General features: G+C 41.0%; 1 protein-coding gene across 2 annotated transcripts in view; it reads left to right on the top strand.

The window, feature by feature from the left end:
* LPAR1 (lysophosphatidic acid receptor 1) overlaps nucleotides 1-25,085 on the top strand; it is a 68,023-nt gene that overhangs the window by 30,948 nt on the left and 11,990 nt on the right. For both annotated transcript variants that reach the window (XM_054288780.1, XM_054288789.1), the window contains exon 3: nucleotides 4,531-5,278. In XM_054288780.1, coding sequence (XP_054144755.1) covers nucleotides 4,531-5,278 — 748 coding nt within the window. The remainder of the gene's footprint in view (nucleotides 1-4,530; nucleotides 5,279-25,085) is intronic.

The following is a 25,085-nucleotide window of genomic DNA, read 5'->3' as shown; positions in this document are numbered from 1 at the left end:
GCAGTTGTGGGTTGATGAAGTATTTACATATTGATTCAATTATGCCTATACTTACTTGCTTATCCTTATTTTAAAGATATTCCTAATTTATACCCTTCTTTGGGGATTTTGAAGTTGGTAGTTTGCTGAAGTTTTTCAGCTTGACCCCTTTCAGTATGTTGGTAACCTTAAGATATTTACATAAGCTGAAAGCAGGGGTACTGATTTCCATTCACTGCTGCTCAAAAAGCAAAGATATAAGAGAGTTATTATGGTTTTTTAATCTTAGTTTACCACAACAATATTAGAAAAATTGTTTTTCATCTGCTCTGTGTTCTGGGTTCAGAATTCAGCAAATGACAATAAGGAGAGGAGCAGAGTGTGTTTGGAGAGTCTAGGGTTAAGATATTTTTAAGAGATTTCCTACATATGGATTCTTTATTTGTGGCTTACAAGTTTGAAAAGTGCTGTAAAAGTCAGACCTTAGTATTCTAAGAATGTTCCACTCTGCTTCTCTCAACAAGAAATAGATGCACCCATGGGTACTGGGGGTGGGGAGAGAGTAACCTGCCTTTTTTTGTTTTGTGGATCGAGGAGCTCTCAAACTCTGAGATTGCAGAGGGGTTTGTAAACTGATCATCTTCCCCTCAGGCACCCCATGCTAATTAATGCTTTGTTTAGGCAGGATCAGTCAATGGTATTTGAAAACTTTTTGATGTTTGTTTTCCACCCCAAGCATGTCTCCATACACACTCCTTACCAGGTGAGCAGCCCTCACTGGGTGAGCTGGCAGGATGCAGAGATCCCCTCTCCCCTTCTGCTCCAGGCAGGCTGTGTGCTCTCCGCTGCTGTCTCTGCCCCAGGAGGGGCAGGTAGCAATGGGCTGCTCTCCCAGGGACATCCAGTGGTCAGGCTATTGTGGATCCAAATCCTCATCCTGCTCTTCAGGGTGTGATGCAGAGGTGGCACAGCAGCAAGATGAATCAGGCACAAAACATGGGAAAGCTTACATGGGCTCTTCTTCCCAGTGTTGCCACTGGCACCCCTATGGTGTGATCCCATATAACCAGAGGAGAGAAGACAACCAGGCAAATAGTGCCTGAAAAGGCCAGTGCCAAGGTGAATTGAATGACTCATTGCTGAAGAAGAGTGACTTTTATTTATTAATTCCTGGTGCCAAAAATTTCCTGGTTTGTGAGCACTGTGCTGTGATTATAACTATGTCTCAAGATATTAAAAGATTGAATTCCATGTACTTGTGATTTTCTTCTTCTTTGATTTGGGACAAACGTGTCTTGGGTCATCTTCATACAGCGGGAGGAGACTTTGCTTTTAGCCTGCTTTTACTCTATTTTTCTTTATCTGTCTTGTTGGTTTATAACTCAATGTTTACTTCTTCCACACAGATTCATCCTAGAGGTTTAGTTAACATGGGCAATTTGCAGCTCAGTTTGTTTTAAACTTCTGTTGAGATATACTGAATGGATGAGGTAAATCTCCGGGCACCACACATCTGGCTTACACAGGCAGTGAAACACACTGAGTGAAACTTCAGGAAATTAAAATATAAACTTCCCTGCCCCTTTTCCTGCAGGGGCAGGAGAGGGGATGGGGTCTGCCTGCTTGGATATGCCTTTGTGGTATGTTAACACTTTGAGTACTGAGGGATACAGTGCATTTCTCTCCTGCTTGAGCCTTTCCAGTCAGTATCCCAGTTAAATGTGATGCCTTGGGATTTTTGTGTTTGTGACCTGAGAGGTCAAAACCTTCCTTTAAGATATACAGTGGCATCCAAGAAAGCTAATAATCTGGAAGTCCTCTGCTGGAATTTTTGCCAGCAAACTGTCTCATCTTCTTCTCTTCTTCCCCTTGGGGGAGGGTGGGGGGTTCAGGGCACAAAAAGATTACTTTTACAGGAGATCCTAGGTTTTAGATTAGAATGCCTTAAAAACAAAGCTTCTCCAAAATCCCTTACATGAACACAGCATTTTGTTTTTCTGTCTTCCAAATGAGAGAAGCAGCAAGTGAGCCCCATGCTAACTTCTCTGAGATTGCTCAAGTGCTGTCATAGTTTCAAATTGAACAAGTCTGGCTCTGTAGCATTTTACATACCCTTATGTGTGTATGTTCATTCCACCTTGGCTTGGCATTTCATGATTAAGTCATATTTTTTGTCATACTTTGTTTCAGATTTCAAACTAAAAGGTAGGGGAGAACATTGCACAATCAGGGAATAATTCACATTTTAAGCCCATGTGCAAACAAAACTACAAGGAAAAAAAGAAGGAAAAAGAAAATAAAAAGCATAATACTGGCCACATTTTAAATTTCTGAATTAAAAATTCATGTTTTTCCAGGTGTAGCACGCCGCTTTCCATAGGAGCAACAGTGAAGCAGGAATCATTACATGTGGGCAGCAGACATCTGAAAGAAAAAAACAGAGTGACAAATACACAGGCAAAGAGAATTTATTCAAGATCACAAGTATCCACTAGATCCTGCATCCAGATATTCCTACAGAGACTAAAAATCCTGTGCATTACATAATTAATGCAGATGTTGGCAAGCTTTTATAAGGGCCACTAATTCATTCATATGACTTCCTCTCTCCCTCAAGGGTTCTTATACTTGACCTGTTATTACTACAAGGTCTTTAACCAAAGAATTAAAGCCAGATGTCTTGTACCTAGGTCTCCTTTTGTTAAACGTCCCTTATAATAATTTTTTTTATATGCAACAGATCCTACATGAGAACTTTCAAAATTTCTTAAGTAATTAAGGCTAAAAGGCTTCAAACCCAAGGGTTGATGTATCCTAGAGGAGCAATAAAAGCATTATACTCACTGTGCTGAGAAATACTATTTACTCTAACTTTTTATTATCCTGGGACTGCAAATGTTTCTGGTCAATGTTTAGGCTGGAGGTAAAATCTTTCTTAAAAGACCTTTTTCTTTAACATAAATTTAAACGTCATGTAGTCCATTTGGGATATAGATGGAAAGTTTTGTATATTGCTTTACGGGAATTGGCTTAATTGCATTGACAAATGTAGAAATGAAAAGAAACAGAAACAGTTTTGGGTAATTCTAAGGAGATCTTTATCAGATACTATTTTCACTTGAGTCAAGCTATGAATTCTGTTTCCCAATTCTGTATGTTTTTGTTTTCAACAAGAAGGTTAGGCTGGCTCTAGGACTTCCTGCAGAGTAACTGGAGCTGTCCAAAACCTATTGGTTAACTTTGTATGTTTTAATGGGAAGAAATTGCCGTCTTTTAGTGTTGTTGATCTGTTCCTTGATTTGGCTTCTTACCTGCATTATTAAAACTGGTGCTATTTTTGTAAAAATTCAAGTTTAGTCGATAGAGTTCCAGAGCAATAAAAACAGAGAGGCAAAGGCAGATCTTATATAGAAAAAGACTTTTTTGACATGTGTTTCTTGGTTTGATTTTTAAAAAATTATTATTTTTACATATTTGTTGTTTACCCATGCTAAACAAGAAACCAGATTTTATTCAGAGGGGTTTCTTTTCCTAAGGTTTGCCTTTTGGGAATTGCACCTTGAGTAATTAAATGGAACTGAAAAAGGAAACTCCTTAGACATTTTCTTATAAGCCAACAGTTTTACCCAAAACTTCCACATTCTAGTGGAATATGGGCTGGTTTGTTGCCCCCCTAGCTGTTCTCAGCAGAGTACTCTGCAAAAAAAAATTAATCATGTGTTCTCTGACATAGCCACAACAATAGTTATTGCAGGAAATAAGGGTGGATGCTTTTAACACTAGTTAAGCCAAATATTACTTTTCTTATTTCTTGGCTTACTCCTATTTCAAATTGGAATAAGTCACTTCTGGTGAGTTATATTTAAAAGCACTGTGTATTTCAAACCATTTCTAGAAACGTGGCTGGTGCTCATAGAAATGCTATGTCATGCTTCCTTTATTGTTCATAAAAAGCACTTTTTACGGCCATACATTATCCCTTGTAATTCACGGTCTCAGAACATACTGACAATCATTATCTAGGGTGTTCTTCCCACATTTTAAGATGGGACAAGAAGGAATACCCATGATGGAAAATGGAATGAATTAAAACCTGCTTGGGAACGTAATGCACATTTCCTCCTCTTTGAAGAAGTAGTCTTCCACTACAATCAAACAACAGTTCTGTACACTGATAACATAAATAAGGTGTCTAGCAGAGTTAATTTTTCTTAATTATGAATTTCATGCCTTTAACTGAATCTCTCAGCAGAACTGCTTGGCCAGAAGCTCTTTTTCTATGCAGTTTATAACTACATCAGAAATCATGCTGGCTCCCAGAGCAGATGGAACCATTTCTGGTTGTTTCTAATCTGGTTGCTGTTACTAGATTCCTCAGAGCAATTGTTTGTGAGTTGTGGAATACCATTTGGTCTGAAACAATTAATTTTTTCTGAAGCATGCTCCTTTCCTGTCCCCCTCCCCTCTCTTTGTGTATGTCTTAGCCATGAAGGCAATCATATGTTTTCAGTTCTGATGTCATTCTGGATTTTTTTTTCTCTCTTCTTTCAGTCCACAGCCATGAGTGAACCACAGTGCTACTACAATGAAACCATTGCCTTCTTTTATAACCGAAGTGGAAAATATCTAGCCACTGAATGGAACACTGTCAGCAAGCTTGTAATGGGACTGGGGATTACTGTCTGCATCTTCATAATGCTGGCCAACCTCTTGGTTATGGTGGCTATTTATGTCAATCGCCGATTCCACTTTCCTATTTATTACTTAATGGCCAACTTAGCTGCTGCGGACTTTTTTGCAGGGCTGGCCTACTTTTACTTAATGTTCAACACAGGACCCAACACTAGAAGACTGACTGTAAGCACCTGGCTTCTCCGTCAGGGTCTCATTGATACCAGTCTGACAGCCTCTGTGGCCAACTTGTTGGCCATTGCCATTGAGCGGCACATTACGGTTTTCCGAATGCAGCTGCACACTCGGATGAGCAACCGCCGGGTGGTCGTTGTCATTGTTGTTATCTGGACTATGGCCATCGTCATGGGGGCCATCCCCAGTGTCGGATGGAACTGCATTTGTGATATCACCCACTGCTCCAACATGGCACCGCTCTATAGTGACTCCTACCTGGTCTTCTGGGCTATTTTCAACCTGGTCACTTTTGTGGTCATGGTGGTCCTATATGCTCACATCTTTGGGTACGTTCGCCAAAGGACTATGAGAATGTCCAGGCACAGTTCTGGACCCCGCAGGAATCGGGACACCATGATGAGCCTCCTGAAGACTGTGGTCATTGTGCTTGGTAAGTGCCTACTTTGCCCACCCTGTTCTCCCTGCTCTGTTTCTTATCAGGTGATTTCAGTAATGCATGCTCAGCTCCTGGGGGTCAGCAGAATTTGGAAGACACTGGAAGAGATGCAGACAATAAGAGCACCCAGAGTTCACCACTGTGACCACTGGGACTATCAAGCTTATTTATGGAAGTTGATGTGACGTGGTCACTCAGCCCTGTAACATGAAACCAGTGACAATGTAATGTGGTGGTTTTTTGCAGCAACACATGTTTACAATCTTTTGTAGCAACCTATTACATAATGTTTGTCCTTTTGCCTTTGAAGATGCCAAATGGCTTCCAACTTAAAATAGTACAGGAAAGGCTTGGTATTCCACTGAAGTATCTGTTGTCTCCTTTTTGCCACCAAAAAAAGGTGTTGTGTGCATTCATGTGAAATTCCAGTATATGGAGAACACCTCAGAAGCCTAAGGCTATTCACAAAAAGATTGTGTGTTAAGCAGGACTGCATGTACCCAATCCTGTAGTGTTTGGTGCATTTGCTAATACAGGAAGGTAGCATGTGAGATATTAGTGTTCAGCACACTGCTCAGGAGGTGCGTAGGCTTCAGTGTTTGGCATGAGGGAAATACCGTAACACATTTTGGATTCAGGAGGTTATTGTAATTTTGCGTACAGTTTTACTAGGGTTTTGTCTGGGGCTCCCAGTTTCCTTATGCAGAAGCACAGCCTAAAGGCTGAGTACCATTTCCTGTTGATCTTCTTTGCTGTTTGTTCTCTTCTTTGTTCCTGCAGATGATAGTGATGGTGCAGGTTGTCTCCTTGTCCCAATATGTTTTCTCACCTATTAGGTCTCCCAGTACAGTACATGTGTCTCCCGGTATCCCAGTAGCCTGTTGCATCAGATGGTTGCCCTAACAGTTCATAAATGCAATTGTTATGCAGTCTACAAAACCCAAAACTTAGCCTCATTTCTCTCCTTGACATTATGGTTCCTGTAGGTCTATGCTGTGACTTGATCTTTCTATCACAACTAGCAGAATGGTGGCAGAGATTGGGTGTGAGTCACTGTGTCAACTCATTTTTTAGGTTAAGAATTTACATGTTGTACTTTGACCTAGTAATTTGCTTTCCAACTAGAACGTGAATTGTGCAGTTAACTAACCTGCTAAACCATTGATAAGATGTATTCCATCATGTCCTGCTCTTCTCTTCAAGGAAGGAACTTATATATGAGTTTTCCAAGGGAGACTGTAGTGGTTGGTGAAACCTCTCCTGACTTCCTGGTGGTTCAAAAATCTGTCCTTTCCCATCTCCATGATTCTCATGGCAGAATGAAAGATGAAGTTAAGAATACCAAGAAAATTTGGGTTTTGCAGTCCTCTTTTAGGAAACAGCTCTTTGTTTTCCTTCCTGAAGACATTATTGTTCATACAGTATTTCCTATGAGGTGAAAGACTGGCTCAGACTTAAAAAAAAAAAAAAAAAGGCAAAAGACTCCATAAAAAAACTGGATGGAAAATAGTAGGCACTTCTATCAATGCAATGTGGAGTTGTAGCAATAAACATTCACTGAATAAATAGCAAATGTCAGCTAATCCCAAGCATGTATGGTACTAGACTTATTATTTTATTAAATAACTTACTATTTTATTAAATCTGTTCAAAGGAAACAAAAGTGCTCGTAAACACTCTTTATCATTTTTGCAGCTCCCACCTTGGTATCTTTTGCAAAGGGTTTGGAATTTGGTTTTTTCCCTAAGCAATGTGGTTTCTAGAGGAAAGCTAGAGGAGGTCAGTCATAGGCCTGCAGTGTAAAGAAGCAGCAGTGCTTTCATCTCCTTACCACCTGGGAGACACAGTTGCAAGATAAAGATGGTTGGGAAACAGCTGTGGGTTTGCTGTGTAAATTCTTTTAATTTAAGAAGTAAATAAATAAAGAATAGACTGAAGTCAAGAGTTAGGCTTTTGGGTAATCACAGGGACTTTGAGGGAGTTAAATATTTGTGCATCAGGGTGTTACCAGACTGCTCCATACACCATGAGAAATTTTCATTAGTTGCTATCAGCTGGGAGTATCATCCCATATTGCTGAATTTGCACTTCAGGGGAGGATTGTTTTGCGGTTCTAAAGAAGAAAAGCTAAGCATCACTTCAAAGGACTTCTGGGCAACAGATATTGCAGATATCAGCAGGTATCTCTTGAGCAAACAGTGTGGTCAACATGTTGATCAGGCAGGTGTGGTGATGCTCTATCACTGTTTGCAGTCTACTTGTAAGTCTGGCTTAAAGTTTTCTTAGGCAGAAGATTTAATTTCAAGGGTCATACTTCCTGAGTGCCTTCTTGAAAAGGTAGTGCTTCACGTTTATCTACTGGAGCTTTAGGAGGACAGAAAAGGTGAGTGTGTTAGTCTGCATGGAGCAATTTGCTGAACATTTATCTCATGTTATCTGGCTTTTTCTACATCGGTGAACCTCAAAAACATGCAGGAAAAGAATCCATGCCTTTCTTAATGGTGCAGATCAGAGTAATAACACATTGCTCAATACATTGAGCAATGAGGTTTGAGGCAGAAACCAACTTTTTGCAGGAAGTGAAGCTGAGAAGGAGAGTAGTTTATTCTGAAGATGCTTCTCCCTCCTCTCCTTCCCCACAGCTGAGTGGGGAAGGGAGCTGGTTTGTGTCAGCCTGTTTTACACAGGAGAGGAGGAGAATTAATTTTGGAGGAGAGGGAGGGTGCCCTGGGATTGAAAGGAAAACAGAACTGGGGCTCTGGGTATACCTGTGAGCATTGGCAGAAGGAGGCAAACCATTCCTCATTTTAGAATCTTTGTTAAAATTACAGCTGCTCAGCTGTAAGTAACCCCATTGTGAATTGGGCAGCAGTGAACTGTTCATTTGACTTTTAAACTTCCATAAACGGGTGTCCTGGAGTTGTCCTGCTGGCTGTACTCCCAGGCACAGCCATGCTGCTGCTGCTGCAAGCAGAAGAGCATCTTTTCCCCTGTCTGCATTCTCACTGTGTTTGGAGGCAGGAGGGGGAGGGAATAACACAAGAGCTTCTTGTTTGTTAGCTGCCTAACACGGCCTGGCCTCCTCATGCCTTGCTGCCTTGCTCCAAGAGGAGAAGAGCTGCCCCAAAGGGGTGCAGTCCTCCAGGCAGCGATGCTGTCAGCATGTGCAGGGAGGGTGCCAGCTGCCTCTGACAAGAGGGTGATTGTGTGGGGAGGGCTATGGCCGCCTGACGCACTGACTGGAGCGGTCGGGATCTGGCACACTGCGTCATCCCACAGAGCGGGTGGGATGCTGAGTCCTAGGAACAAGTCAAAAGCAGAGAACAGATTTTTTATTTTTTTTTTCATGCCCTCTTGTTTTTTTCCTTGAGTGAAATAGTTTAAACAGAAGGAAGTGATTTCATAGCTGAGCCCTTTTTTCTTTTAACAAGGCTGCTTTTGAAATCTTTCAAAAGTAACAAGGAACATAAAGCTCTTTCTCTAAACCATGCCTTTCCTTTGCATTGGAACTAAGGAAGAACTGATCTGTGTACTGCACACAGCCATAAAATCATGTCTGGTTTGGCTTGCAGCTCAGTGACACTTTGCCTTTCACCACCACCATGTGTTCCCTTTAAATGAGCAATCAGGGAACAGGCAGAAACTGAGCAGATACATCAGCTGAAACTTGGCATCCTCTCTTCTGTTCTCCACTTTTTCTCATGTTACATTTAAAGACAAAGCTAAACTGTTTTTCTGCTGGGGATCATAGTTAGACTCTGAAAGCATTTGTCTGGGCCAGTTTGGCCCAAAAATGGATGACAATATCTAACTATTGTTTTAAGAAATAGTGAAAGCACCAAATTAAGGATTTCAGAGCCCAGGCCTAGATAAACTAGCTCTGGTCTGGATTTCCCTGGCTTGGAATCACTCATGAAAGGCTAGGGTCTTTCAGAAATTTTCAGGTGCATACCTGCATTTCTAGAGAAGTACTGGCTTAGAATGTTGCTGTTGAAAAGTTAGTCTTTATTTCTCCTGCCTAAATGCTGATTAAATATCCATCCTAATTTGTCACCTCTCATTTTTACAGTGTGGATAACTCTGCCATATACCTCCACATGCATCTTTGGGCATTCATCTCTATTTAGAATTTAGACTGTGAAATTGTGATACTGAGGGTTTATAACTGAATTTCAAATAAGCACGATACCAACAATCCTTATTTGTATTTTACTAATCCTGATGATCAACTTGCTATGTTGGGTGAGCTCTCAATGTTGTTTGGCCAAAATTAGGCATGCCTGGTTGAGCCAAGAACCACAGCTAGCCCCCAGGATGTAGGGAGACCAAACAATGAAATCAGAATTGTTTACCCTTTATGTTCCTGGGAAGTAAAAAGACACTTAGGACTTTCCTGTCTGTAGAATCATCTCCTTTGTTTGCAGAAATGTGGTTTACTCTGTAATTGGGACATTAATGTGGGCACAGATAAAAAAGCTGAAGTTTTTTTTGTATAAACTCTGAGTTTGTATAAATTTTGATTTAAAAGAGTCTCACAGTGTTTGAAGACGGTCTTTTACTTATTATAATGAAGAACTAAATGTAAGAAAAACATCTGGAAGTTCAGTATAAACATCTGGAAGGGTAGAACTGCTCAGCAACAGCTTTTTTCCTGCCCTCTCTACAGCAGTTATGAATTGCATGAGACTTATTTTTTAAATTTTCTAGCTTTTCTTTCACATCTAGGTGCCAAATGGGAGTGGAAAACAGCAAAAAAAAACCTGTTAATGTACATGAGCGTTCACATATGCTGTAGCTACACCATTGAAGAAAATAAAGTACGTTATTGATAACTTTAACTTTTCTGAATGGTTGTTTTGACATGCAGTCTGCATCTTCACTTCCTTTTCCTTCTCACGGACTAAAAGCACTTGATTATCAGTAAAATCTAAAAAGACTATGAAATAATGCTACAACCTGACTGACAGCACATGGTGTCTTGACAGAGGCATGTCTTTATTTCCATATCCCTCATGCAGCCTCAGTCAAGTAATTAACTGGAATGGTTTATCTTTGTTGGCCTTAAGGCTTGAACAATATGAAATACATTTTATCAGTTACCAAGGCTGTGGTCCTGGACTGAGATGAAGATGATCATGTCTAGACAGAGCTTGGCTATGGCATCTCTCAAGCTTTGACAGACTTTCCCGCCTGTGGAACATTATTCCTGTGGGCCACAGGAAGCATCACCCCTCTTACACAGTGCAGCTTATAAGATGATCTTTTGGAGAAGCCAGGGTTTAACTCTGAGCCCAGTGATTGTAAGAAGACAACTTCACCTATTTACCTCCTCCTTGAGGAGTCCTGCTGCTGTTGGGAGAGATGAGCTTTGCAGCAGCATTTTTCCTGAGATGACTGAAATTGAGGATGCTGTCTTAGATGGGAGATGTCCTTCCACCAGGTAGCAGTGGCCTCGTGGGGAGAAGAGCAGCACCCAGTCAAGTGTTTTTCCTTGTAATTAATACATTTTTTATAGAGAGTTGGGCTGGGCCGTAACATCATGCTGAAGTTCAGATGAGAGCAGCATTTTTCACAGCTTCTTGTGTGGAAGTGGTGCAATGTGAAGCCATAAATACTGTGTTACCCTGTGGTCTGCACAGGGGGCCAGTTCAGAGTCACCAACCCTGCCTGACCCCCGCGCCACAGAAATGTCACTTGTGTATTGATTTAATCCTGACAGAAAAACAGGGCAATAAACTCTGTAGTTGGTGCAGGCAGTACAAGTCTGAGCATCAATGACTTTCTGTTCTAGCATAGAGGTTGCAGTTATGTGCAGTCCCAGTGTTTTTAGATCAGTATATTTTAAATGTGCATATACTGTGAATTTAACGCTACAGTCATGTAATCTGGGAAATTGTTGCCGATGACTGTAGCCTAAATGGAGAGCTCATAAGTTTACAGGATAAAATTTTGTTTCATAGTATAGAGAGCAAAGGTTTGTAACATGCTTTCAGAGATGCTGTGTGACAGCAGTACTTTCAAGCTGTATCATCAAATATTTGCATGAAAAAGTGAAATCTTTATTAAAATTATTATTTTAGCACACCTTACCTATACTACTGGATTTTGGATTACTTGGATTTTTCCCTCCTCTCTGCCTTCTCCCTCTTCTCCCTCTGGCCTTAGGAGTAGTTCTGATTGCTGCTCAAAAGCCTCCTTGAGGGAAAAAACATGCAGTTTAGAGAATCTGTGGTTTCCAGGCCTTGCCATTTCCACTTACTGTGAATCTTTTTGGTTTTGTTGTTGTATTTTTTTTATTTCCCCTGTGCATCTTAATGACATTTTGGTATTGACTTAAGTAACAGTGTACTTACAATTTGCCAGTAGATGAAGGGGAATAAAATGTATTCATTCATATTTGTTAGAAGGTTTAATTGTGAAATCATTCTGATTTGATAACAAGAACTTTAACTTTTAGTCGGTGATTCATAACAAGTGTACTAATATTTTTATGTTTGTAAATGTAAATATCTGTTTTCTATTTTCTTGATAAATACGTCTTGATCCCTATATTAGACAGGTCTAGCACTCTTTTCTAACAGGAAGACAAATTTTCACAAAGAATTGTTAAAAATCCGTTAGGTTTTCTTTTTCCAGTTAAAATAGTGGAGGCATGAAAACTTGCCAAGGATCTATGTACAATATGGATGTGATTACACAGTGATTGTAGTGTGTTTTAAATTTAACACCCTTTGTAGGATTTTTCTTGATTGCTTGATATATTTCATGCTGCTGGTAGAAGCAGTACTATGTGTGCTCTGTCTCAAAATCTCAGTCACTAATCATTTTTATTGTCATTTATAGTCCAGCAAATGAATTCTGGTGGATCTTCTTGAATTTTTTCTAGTAGTCCCAAGCCAAACTCTTCCTGTTACTGGTTGGCTGGTGAGAATGCTGAAAGGAAAAATAATAAGGAAGCACAGGATATGGAAATTGGAGTGAGGTCAGTTTGTTTGTGTGATAAACTTCATAAGTGGCTTTCTTTTCCAAAACAAGCCCATGCAAGCTCCACTTGATGAAGCAGAAGTTACTGATGCCTTCTATCCAGGCAACTTTCACCGGACCCAGAGTATGGCTGGATGTGTAGGAAGTCTCACTGTAAATGTTTTGTTTAATTTCTTCACTGCCTCTCACAGTTAAAACTGATACATCCCTGGAAAATGTCTTTTCTCTAAAGTATTCCAGGTATCCCTACAGCATTCAATGCTTCACCCTGGGGAATCCATTTAGAAGTTTTCTCCTTTTTCCCCCTTCAGCTAAGAATCAGAATTATTTATTTTCATTCAAAACCCTTTGAAAATGCACTTTGAGGACCCTCCATAATTTCCCAAGACAGGAATGTGGTTTTATTTTATTTTATTCTTGAGAGGGAAAAATGTCTCTAGTAAATACATTCCTTTAAGTATGATGAAAATGAGGCATTGTTTAACAAAAGTCTTTCCCCTGACTTCAGTATAATTTATTACTTTTTCAGATAAAAAATAAATTTAAAGGGCAGATGAAAGATCTCTTCATTTTTCCAGGGATCGCCAGAAAGGAGTAAGCCTTAAGTAGTTCTTACACTTCACATTTTCATTTTAAAAAAATTATAAACGAGAAACTGATTCTTCTTGCTTGCATAGGTTTTGGCCTTTTCTAAGAAGCTTCTAAAAATTAATTGTAATGGCAAAAGTAGGTATATTTCTCAATAGGCCCTGAGAATTTATTTGTATTTTCCTTTACTTTGATAATAGGATTTGGAAATCACACCTTGACCTTGAAAAGTAGAATCCAAGATTTTCACTTGGATCCAGGTAAAATAACAAAATGCTGACTAAGGAGTGATATTCACTTACTGAAAATCCACACCAAAATCAAAAATTAATTGGTAACTTATCTTGCTCTGATATCAGACTCCACTTAGCAGTGCTCCATCCATGAGTAAGCAATCATCAACTTGGGCTTCTGCAAAACAATGCAGATGGGCATGTTTTGTGGGACATTTGCCCTAAAACAGAGGCCTTGGTAAACTTCATTGAATGCCCAGGTCAGAAATTGTTACCAAGAAGAAATTTTGAAAATCAGCATGTACAAGAAGGCTTACAGTGAAATGCCAGCACATGGCCAAGTCCTGCTGATCTCTCAAAATTTGAGAATTTTTAATTTTTTGGAAGAGAAGATGGGAACCTGTCCTTTCTTTAGAAGAGGCAACAATAGTGCTTTTAAAAAATGGCTGCTCACAAAATAACATTTTTGTCCTCTAGAAAGCACATGGTTGCATGGAAAAATTGCTTCTAAATGTTTTGCTTATTTTGTTCATGGACCTTTTGCCCCCTCAGCTAAAACTGATACATCTTTGGCACCTCCTAAAGGAAAGCATTTGCAGTCTGAAGGTATGGGGTAAGGTCCTTGTCCACCCACTGGCTTCTGTTTTCACCTTTGTGATACCATTTGTCTTTCCCGTGTTTCAGCACACCACCCAAGTGCTAAGTCAAATTTACAGCTAGACCTCAGCTTCAGAAATTTTGTGAGCAAAAATGCCAGCTGTTAACTAGTCTCATTGTAAAACTGCATTCAATGAGGCACTGAACTCTTGTTTGTTTCCACCAGTGGAAAGAAAGCACTGACAACAACAGACTGTTTTGTGCAAGAGAAGCAGTGGTCCTCCTTCTGCATTGCTTCATTGCACATTAGCAGTATGATTAAGTATTCTAGACTTGTTTTTTCTGGGATTATCTGTGAAAACAGAAGAAAAACAATTTTCAGTATCAAATTTCAATTTTCAATATTACTTTTGCCTTTATAGTTTCAGTGAAACTATGGCTCTTAACATCAAATCACAGAGTTACTGCTGCTGACAAAACTTGCTGAGACATTTTAGGTACAGCAGCCAGTCAGTGCAGTGGGAAATGGTCAGCAGTGATTGATAGCTTTCAGACAGTGGCCATGGTTCTATCCTTCTAGCCTCTGCATAAAAAATGTTTATCAAAAAAGCTTAGTTTCTGCATTTTTTAAAATAAAGATATCTAGAATCTGAATATGGAAGGAAGATATGATTCTGAGTTCTTCTGGTGGCAGCAGAACAGCTTCCTCTTTGCATGTTTCTTACTCATGGGGATGCTGTCACTGAACTCATTGATGGACTACTTTTACTTTCTTTTTTTTTCTTTCAAAGATACTTTTAGGGTTTTTTCCTTCCTTTTTTTTTTTTTTTTTTTTTTCCCAGCTGGTCCACCATAAGTTTCTCTCAAACACTTACACATTTGGTACCCTTCTTTAAAGCTGGAAGCAACAATCGCAGCAGAAGATCCCCATCCTTTCTGTAGTTCTTGTTTGGGAAAACTTTGTGTCACACTTCTACTTTCCTCAGCATAAGATAATGTCTCTGAAGTTCATTTTCCTCTATCCATGTGGACAAAGGCTGATATTATGTCCAAGTCTGCTGCTTGTGTGGCGTGACAGGTCCACTGCTGAACACATATCCTCTCCCATCAATGCCTAGAGGACAGCAAGGGCTCAGAGTTTGTATGGAAGGTGATGAGACTTTGGAAGCTATGACATCATTTGAGGTATTTAATTTGCATGCTCTGGTGTTGTCCATCAGTCTGTGCTACTTACTGACTTACTGGAGCAAGGGGAATTGTTCTAAGTGAAAATCCTTTATTTCCAAACCTACTAGCAAACAGGAGGAATTTGAACAGGGATGAGTGCTTTGAAGTTTGTGGATAGGGTGATGTAGAGTTTTGCAACTGGGAAGGTGAGAACTTGGTCTGTAAAACTGCCCCAGACTTATCTGCCATGGGGGTGGCCATCTGCTGCTGGTGGGAGAGTAGCCTCTTGTGCGCTGCAGAGGTTGAAGTAATTAATTCCTTGATGTTGGCATTAAAAGACTGTGAGGTTACTATAAAGAAAAAAGGTTGAGACATGTTTGAGAGAAGTGAAGAAGTGAGAGAGTAATTCTGTTGCATTTTTTTGTGTTTGAGTAAGAGCTATCTGCCTGGGTCTTTCTGTTTTAATAAAGTCCTTGGTATCTGATTACAAGTTTGTTAATATAACCATAGATATGCGAGAACAGTTAAGATTTTTGAAATACCTTCCTTCATTAAAGAAGTCATCTCCTGAAGAAAAGGGAGGGGATTTAGCTGTTAAAAGGAGGAAAAGCTGCCAAGCTCTCCTGGATTCAGTACCTTTCTTGTTCTTCTAAAAGCAGTTTTAAGGGAACTGTTTCACATCTTCTGGTATTGATATAACCTTAGAAAGAACTTGCTCTAACATATGGCATTGATAATTCTCATCTTCCCTTGTTTTATGTTGCTTTAATGTGCTCATTTCTTAGTTTTCTGGAAAAGTACAAGGAGTAATTTATAGATGAATTTTCTAAGCAAAAGTTCAGTATATAGAGAGTAAAAAAATACTGTGTAAATATTTTGTGGTTTTGTAAAATGGTTGCTAATTTCTCTGTAGACTAAAATTGAAAATGGAGAGATGCCATGTTGGGGGACATAGCTCTAAAGGTGCTGGGTGCCCAGGGATCATTGCTAGCAGCCTGCTTGCTGTCTGATACTCAGCCTTGTGAACACATCTGGCCTTCCAGTTGCATTTTGTATTTAGCCTCCTTCAGCAAGGAGAGTGTAATATCTGTTGTAGCTTAACTTCTTTCCTATTATTGTTACCCACACACACAGAAAGAAAAGGTGAAGTGAATGCATATTGGTTAATAGACTCTAATGCCCCTGTAAACCATGGGGGCTGAAAATGGTCCTTCACTGAGCGTGATCTGCATCTGATCCTTGCCTATTTAGCCAGAGTTCTGCACAAGATGAGTTGTGTGGGCTTCTGTCTTTCCAGCAGAAAAGCTTGGCTTGGTTCACTCTATGGGGAGGAGGGATCAATTTAAGTAAGCAAAGTACTTAGCTTGAAATAAGTAATGTAGCATTCTTTAGAAGAACTTTCAGCCAATTCAGCCATCAAATACCTGAGTGCTGCACTCACCATGTGTAGTCCTGTGATAAAGCAGAAGGTGTTCAGCTACACTGGCCTGGCCCCAGCAAGGAAAGTGAGAGGTGTGTATAAAGCCATATGCACTCCAGAAATACTAGCTTTTAAGCACATTCCAGAGAACACAGTACTGATTGATGCGGTTTCCCATGAGATTTTCCTTTTATTTTTTTTTTTTTTTTGTTATTCTTCACCCTCCTGCCTCACCTTTCCCTCTGTTCCCATCTCGTCTGCTCTCTTTATTTCTCAGCGTTGCCTTGCCCCTGTTTGGCTGGCAGGCAGGAGCAGCACCTCTGACAGCCAGCGTAACTGCCTGGGTAGTTTGTGGGAGCCGGAGCTGTCAAAGGATGTTCTGGGGCCTTCACAGTAGAGACCACCCTGTCCTGGAGCATTGGTGCCCCATATCTCATGCCTCTGAGCTGGACTGGGCTGCCAGACTGTCCTGGCTTGTGGCATGGCATAGAAAAGCAATTCCAGACCTATTTCCAGAAAACAAATTATAGCCACCTTCCTGCAAACCACTATCATAGGCATAAATATCTCATATATAGAGATTTACCCTTAGAAGAAAGAACAAATGTGTTTCTTTCCTGAATTATTGGAACCAGGTTGCGAAACGGCAGGCCCATCTGTTCCATTTTTACCCTGGCAGTTCACCATTTAGGCCTCTGACTGATTTATGTCTCTGACTGTAGGAGATAAGTACCTCAGTGGGAGGAGTCCTGAGCGCTTTGCCTGCTGGGTAGGCCGCCATTTCCTTCGCAGCTTCCCTGACTGTGCTGATCCAAGAAAGGGGGGCACCAGGATGCAAAAGAGCCTGCTGTCTTTGGCCACTGGCCAGGCACAAGTCAATTTACTACTGCTGCTGGGATTTTGGGGGTATAGGGGTTGGGCTTTTTCCTTAGCTAGCTCCCTCTGCATCCCACAGGAGTTCGGAGAAGCCAGCTGGGGCTGAGACACATCCTCTGGTTAAAGGTGTAGAGGACACATGACATTCCAGGGCTATAACTTCTCCTCAGTGCCGTGGGAAACTCAACATCAAAAAGATACTATTTTATTTTATTTTATTTTATTTTATTTTATTTTATTTTATTTTATTTTTTATTCTTTATTTTTTATTTTTGTTTTCTTTTTTCATTTCATTTTATTTCATTTCATTTTTGTAGTTGCCTTGTACTTTCAGTTCCTAAGTCCAGGGCTTCATTGATCATCAGTAATTCAAAAAGTAGATTGCCCAGAAATAATGGCCAGTTAAGGTTTGATTCATAAGGAAATTGCATCTGGGAGGCATGTACACCCACAGACGCAGCAATTTTCTAGCATGCAGTGCCTACAACAGTGTCTCAAATTCCAAAATCTCCTGCATTCAAAATGAGCTGAGAGAGATGGCTGAAGTGCAAGTTCTGCATTTGTCTGTATAAACACATGGATTTCTCCACGTGTACTGTTGAAATCTTAGCAGGGACACGAACCAGATTTCAAACCTTGCCTTGACCTTGAAACCAGTGATGAAACACATTAAAACCTTGACCACAAAGTGTTCATAAGCTTTGTACTTTATGCACTTCACTTTAAAGCAATTCACCTTTCTCCCCAAAGTTTGCAGAGTGTCTCCTGCATCCAGAGACTACCAAGAATTACCCTTGACTCCTACAGTAGAGGGAATCTTGCCACGTGTCTCTTACGGGATGTCTTCATCGCATATTGCACTGTTGAGTGCAGATTTTCCCCAAAATAACAAAGAAAATGTTATATTTGCCTTTATTAGAGAAGCTTGACATGCTTTTCATTTGAAATTTAAGTTCACTGCCTCTTTTTTGCTGAAGTTGCTTTCAAACAGAAGAGATAAATGTCTAACAGATGCAGCAGTTTCACTGAGCGTTTCCTCAGATGTGTGTAAGGACGCAGAAAGCACAGCAAGTAAAAATGCCAGCCCAAGCAGAAGGCTTCTGTTGTAAAGAGTTAAGTTGGATTTTTTTTAACAGGAAGTACTGTTAGTATGGTGCCCTGTAGTACTGTTAGTACTAGTACCCTGATAGAATTGACCAAATATCTGCATGTAGGCAATTTTGACGGCAGCATTTTGCAGCAGCGTGTTATGGTAGGGCTTCTGTGTGTGCTGACATCTGTGATAGTAAGAGATGTTTGTTGCCACATCTTGAAACAATATCCTCCACTTCTGTGACACAGACTGACCGCTTTCAAAAAAACGAGAGAAGTCCACATACTTAGAAGATGGGTAGTGTATTTTTTGTTGTTGTTTAAGCACCTCTATTTCTCACGCCTCAGAAAAATGAAACACAGAGTTATTGGAAACACCAGGCACGTTACCAGCTTTTTTAAGACCTGTGAAAACAGTTATTAGGCTAGCAGTAATAACTGTTTGGAAATTTGATGAACTAACATGAGAGGTATCAGTAAGAGAAATATCTGGAAATATTCAATGATTCAGTAGCTCAGTTCATGTATGAATTGTTCTTTAATTTAGATAGAGGACTTGTGTTAGAATATTTTCACCCTTTTTGATTAAAGGGTGTGTAGGCACATTGCAGTTTGTGCCCTTGGTATGAGGGTTTTCCAGGAGACCCCTTATTGCTGTGACCACAGCTGCCCTCTTCATGGCAGTGTCTTCTGGCTCCAGGACTGGCTTGGAGCTCAAAGTGCTCAAGAGCTGATAAAGACAACTCTATGGTGCTGTCACATTAAGAGTAAGACGAACCTTTCTGACACATGAAGAGTCAAGAAATTTAACAGGGAAATAAACGCCCTTGTGTTCCAGCTGGTCCTCAGATGTCAAAGGGGCTGGTGGTGGCTGGGCCTGGATTCTGGGTCATAGACAAGTCCACAGTGAGTAACAGAAATGCAGCGGCAACGCAGCACTCTAAATCCAGCAATGTCCTATAAGCAGTACTCCTATTACAGACTCACAGGTAGAACAATACCGTGCAATACACTGTAAGCCTAGTCATGCCCAGTGAGCCCTCACAGCCAGAACAAAAAGGTCTGGTGGCATTCAATAGCACTCACCACCAGGTACAAAACAGTGTCATTTCATGAGCAACAGAGATGCGAGTTCTTCTTGGATTGCTCATAATCAATACACTCTCTGTGAAAGCATGCTTGAATACTTATACAAATAATGCAGGTGACAAAAAATGCATTTAGTTGTGAGATGTGTGCTAGAAATGTGATGACAACGTAAGCTAGATTTCTGAAATTCCCCTTAGTATAACACTTAGTGCAGCCGAGTCTGACCCAATAGGTGCTCCTGTGGGTGAGGAGATGTGTACAACCCATTGACCATGCCTGGATGCATTGAGAAAGGACGGCTAGAAATAAAGATGGAGAGGTGGCAGGTTAGAAATGGCTCTCTTCTGCCATAAAATAACTCTTGGGTGTGTCTCTTTCCATCTGGCTGACACATCTCAACACAACATTTCTCTGGAAAAGACTGAGTTTTTGTTGTGTCCATAAACTTTTACATGTGTCTGTTGCAGTGATATGCATTGTTCTTGCTGGCATTGCCACCTCTGCCTCTCCCTTTCTCTGTGCTCATGGACAGTGCTCAGATGGTGACCGCTGTGATATGATCATCTCACTGCTTATCTCAAAGCCTCCTGACAATGCAATCAGCTAACTCATTTCTTTACTTATTGATGATTTTGCTCTTGCCTGTGCACTGCGTCTACTCTGAACATGTGAATTTTCTACTGAAAAAAGCTTGCATTGCAGCAGCATTCAAGCTCAGACTTCACAGCTAGCAGCAGTGTTTTACAGCCACAACTGAGCCTTGCGAGATCTCTGAGTTCAGCCATTTCCCATCAGCCCTGAACTCCTGCACAAAGTAACCCTTATGGATATGGGAATTAGTCTGTCATGCAGAATAAGGAAGAGATGGAGGCTGTGGGTCAGTTACAGGTGCCTTTTTTGTTGGTTTTTTGTTTGTTTCTTTTATGAATGAAACATACAGCCGTATCTGCAGAAACATGCTGCCATAATTGCATAAACATGGAACACATCACAGCCAGTGAACATCCAAGAGGTGGATTTCAACAGTTGCGGTTTTAATCTGTAGGGACCTACCCTGGCCCACAGAGAAAAGATGAGATCCAGTACCATTTGAGACAGTAACAGTGCTTATAACTTACTGGAACAAAATTCTCGTGTTTGGGGAGGGTAAGAGGGGTCTCTCTTCGGTGTACTGCTTCTCCCCATTCTCATTCATTCCCTTCCCCAGGCACACACACCTCGGGTTTTACAAAACCCCGTAGTTCAGGGACTGATGCAAGCTTCTCCAACCAGGGGTCAGGTGGGAGGAGAGGAAAGTTCACCTAAAAGCCGTGTCAGTAAGGGGGAAGGGTGGCTGGACTGTAACCAGGATGATTTCTTGTGCACTAGGGCATGGAACTCACCAACCCAAGAGACTCCTGTGGCATCCCAACACTGCAGGCTTTGCAGAGTGCTCAGCCAGCTTCGCACATGAGCCCCACAAAAAGTGGATTAAAGTGTCAGGGAGTGAAAACTGTCCTGCACAGACCATGTTACTTGCCCCGTACCTGTAACTTAGCCACTGATGCTGCATTCTTAAGGGACTTCAAGGTGGTAAAACTTGAATGAGCCTTCTCTAAAAAATGCAATTAAAGACAAGAGAACACACAAAGAAAAATATAATTAGTGAGTGCTTGTTTTCAGAAAAATATGTACCGGAAATACTGCAAAATCAACAAATTTGCAGTAGGTCAGACTGTTCATGGCTATGTATTCTCATGCTAATAGATAATTAATGAGCAGGATAACAATATCAGGGTTTGGATAGCATACAACAGCAAGAACACCAATAACAGTAAAATGCTTGTGATGTCACAGGATGCCTAAGGAAACTGAGTGGTCATTCTTTTGAAGGGCAAATAAGTGGGCTCATTCCTTGTTGCTTTTCTCTCCTAGAAAACACCAGGGAAATCCCTGCTCCTTTTCTCCCCTTGTAGCTTGCAGAACAGTTAGAGCCCAGCAGATTAAAAGCTTGCAGTGGTGTTTGGTTTAGCTCATTATTTAAGGCACAGCTGTGATCAATCTCCAGGCTATAAAGTTTATAAGAAGGAGCTGGAAGCATGGGCTTTTCCTACAACACTGAAATGGCCCCTCTGCCTTGCATTTGTCTCTCATTTAGCTAGCCTGACTTTGGTGTGGCCGCTGCTCTGAACTCTGTAGAAAAATGAGGAGAAGCCAGCAAGTATCACCAGGAACTACAAATGAAGTTCAGCAAAAGCTGATCTGAGTTTGCCTCAGGGCTTTTTCTTTATGCATCTTCCATACACACTGCTGCTTTGTTGGAGTTTACCTCAGTGTTGCTTGAATATTCCATTATTAAAACATTTTAAAAGAAAATAAAGTCATCCCTGAGTGGTGCCCTTCAGTGCATTGCTGAGTAGTAAGGAGAATTTTAATCTTTCCTGAAAAAGGAAAAAAGCTTTGTATTTCATTTAGAACAGCAGAGGTACTTCTTAGAAGCAATTAATTTGCTGAATAGAAGGATTTTGCAAGCGATTTTCTTTCACTGTACTAATTGCTTGTTTATCTTTTTTATTTTAAACCCAAAAATTCCTCAGTGGAGGGCCTTTTTGCCTGGAAGGTCTCATTTTATCTCATGCAGTTTCCTGTTTACTTTAGGCGCAAGCCTACAAGTATCTGCTAAAACAAAATAAAAAACCACAATTCTGGAGAAGTCTTTCAGATTCATATATCAGCATGTCTGTCCCAAAATAATCTGACTTGAAGTACTGTGGGCAATGATAAACTAAAACATCAGATGAACTAAAACTAAGAATGATCTCACAGGTTCATTTGAGGGGGGGGAGGGGGGTGTTGGAGGAGGAGTATTCAGTGGAAGTGCTTTGATTAGTTAGAATTGCAATAAAATATATTTCCAATGCCTCCAGGTTCTACCTCCTGGGCATGTGCCGGTAATATTGAGCAGCGCTGGTGGGCACAGCCTTTCTGCTTGGTGTGGTGCTTTTTTTTTAACATGGAGCAATACAAAAGCTGGGAGCAGGGATTTGAGGAGGTGTCTTTTTTTTGATCCTCTCAAAATGCTTTTAGATCCTGTTTCACCCCTTCTGCTACTCTGTCAGTTTACTGCCTCCTCAACCCCTTAGGTGGGCTGCAGCTGAATGTGCAGCTGCTGAATGTAATGCAAGTGGAAATGGTCTTTGTGGTTTGGTAGCAGTCTTGGTCCTTTACTACTTCTTCCATCAGGCAACAACAACTGATGTGTGCTAATTTGGTTTTCTATTTCACATTCCTGCATCCACTGTGTTGTTTAAAGCAGGACACAATAGAGTAGGTAGCTTATGCATACTAAGACCTCCTTTTGAGGACTGATAACTATGCGAAAACTTCTTGTGGGTTTCCACAGAGTGTGGAGGAGCCTTTTGTTTTCCTTTCAGAGGCTAGCTTTCAGTGCAGCTGTGGTGGTTGCAGTTGTTTGTTTTTGCAATTGCTTGTGGGAGTTAGTGGAGTTGCAGTATCTTTGATGGCTGACTCTGTATGCTGTCCCCTCCCTTGGAGCCAACATCCCAGCCCTGCACCTAGAGCCTGTTCACACAGAGGGTCAGGGCAGAATGCTCCACAGACGTGCCTGGGGATGGCGCAGGATCAGCCGGAGGGGATTAGACAGCTATAAGGGCCATCAGATGAGACAGAACGTATTAGGCTTGCTTTCTGGATGCTTCATCACTGTCTGCACGAAGTCTCAGGCATTCCAAGTGTGAAGCAAATGCTTTCACAAGTATTTTCTGTCTCTAGCAGCCATGGTGTGATCTGCATTGTATGTCATTATCTGCCACATCTGATGGAACTGTTATTAGCGGTTATTTTTAAAAGTAGAGTTCTACCCTGCTGTACATAATGGTGATCTGCTTTTTTACCAGATCAGCTTGGTCTGCCTCTTAAAGAGTTGTTTAAACTGTCTTTTCTGTTTTGAAAAATTCTGGATTGTGTAATTTTCAGCTGGCAAAGATTTTACTTTGGATGGTGTATAAATCCCTCATCGCTTGAGGACTGAAGTCCATGGCAAACAGAGTGCTAAAAGGGAAGAGATTTCAAGTTCTTCCCTGCAGAAGCAGCACATTCACTGGCAGATCCATGGGGAGCAGCCCCTGTGTGAGAGAAGCCATGAGCTCTGCCCTGGCAGCAGCATCTCTTCTCTGCATCACTGTGAGAAACAAGTTTGCGTTGCCCTTGGGCTGAGGACAGGTGACAGAAGAGAATGATTACTGTTGTCTTTGACAGCCTCATTAGAGAGGCCAAGAGTTCAGTGGGAGCTCCTGCTCGTGGCCAGCAGCAGAAAACCCAGGACAAAGCCAAGCAGCAAGGAAGGCATGCTGCAGAGAAAGCACCAGTGTTAACACCTCTGCTTTCCTTGCATGGTAGAGGGGGGCTGGATCTAAATGACCTTTGTCTGGCACTTCTCATGAACACCCCTGAAAGAGATGAAGGTGGCTGGGAGTCAGCCCACTTTTGGCACAGACAGTTATTTCAGTTTTCTGTTGCTATTCAATTGCTCTTTCATAAGAGGGTGGGAGTAAGGGAACTGAAAGTTAAGAGACTTAGCACCTTTTTTTTAAACTTCATCACTGTTGTCCCCTGTTATATATAGCCAAAACCTACAGTCTTTTATAGGGACACTGGAGCAAACTGTCTGCCAGAGGTCAAAGGAGTCACATCCTCAGAAATACGCAGACTGAGTAACCTTCAAAAAAGCACGATAGTGTGCTTTTTTGTGGTTTCAGAGGCTATTTATATGGCAATCTTTAAGCCAAGCAACCAAGGATGTGGTGCTAGCACAGTCCAAGCACTACTCTTGGGTACTTTTAGGTGCCATACTTTTCTTAGCAGAGGTTAAATTTAGAACAGGAGAGCAGACTGCCAAAGGTAGAAGACTGTTCCTATAAGCCAATGGAAACACAAGGATCTGTTCTGTAAGCCAAATCAAGCTCACTTCTCCAACAAATGCAGTGATTTTGGGGAAGCTTAGTTGTAGGGGGAAGGGAGAAGGAGTAGGGAGAAGACACATCCCTTGTCTAACCCAGGAGCAGTTTTAGTGACTAATCCTCTAAGTGGATGAGACTGGGATGCCCTCATTTGTAGTCATGAGGGTGTAGCCCTCATGACTACAAGGGTTTTACACCAGTGTGTACTGCTGAGAGAAGGAGCTAGCTGAAGATAAACCTTTTTCCCCCCAGATAATGCATGGCAGTGTGATTCTTGATGATATGACATGAAAGAGAGACTAGGTTTTATTAGAGCTCTCTTCTGTATTTGTCTGAAAATTTTAAATCAATCTAGATTCTGATATGGTAAATTATTAGAGAAGCATCAGAGAAGCTGCCCCTGGAATCCATCAGCAGCAATTAAACATTTCCAGTCCTATTCACTGAATTTCTCATTTGATGTATGGAAAATACTGTTGTTGCCACACTGAAATTATGCAGCAAGACAGCAAGCATCTTAATGGGGAATCCAGAGAAATCTGTGAGAGCCAAAAGGTAGCTGCATCCCTTTAAACAATGTCTCATCTTCACAGTGTGGAAATGCAGAACAAAACCTATATTTTCTGCCCTAGATACCAGCCTCATCTAGATAATTTTTAACAGGTACATGTAGAATTAAGTGCCAAAACCTAGAATTTACCCTTTTGACAATCTGTAAGTATGTACTTCCCACAATCAAAACACAGGTTGTTCTCTACTCAGTGCTTCTCCTGTGATATGCAATGCCACATCTGTCT

The sequence above is a fragment of the Melozone crissalis genome, unplaced genomic scaffold (genome assembly GCF_028551555.1).
Source record: "Melozone crissalis strain CALT ecotype California unplaced genomic scaffold, PUWL_Pcris_2 ptg000005l_1, whole genome shotgun sequence".
Taxonomy (NCBI): domain Eukaryota; kingdom Metazoa; phylum Chordata; class Aves; order Passeriformes; family Passerellidae; genus Melozone; species Melozone crissalis.
The sequence above is the reverse complement of the archived record's forward strand: the minus strand, read 5'-3'. Positions and strand labels throughout refer to the sequence as shown.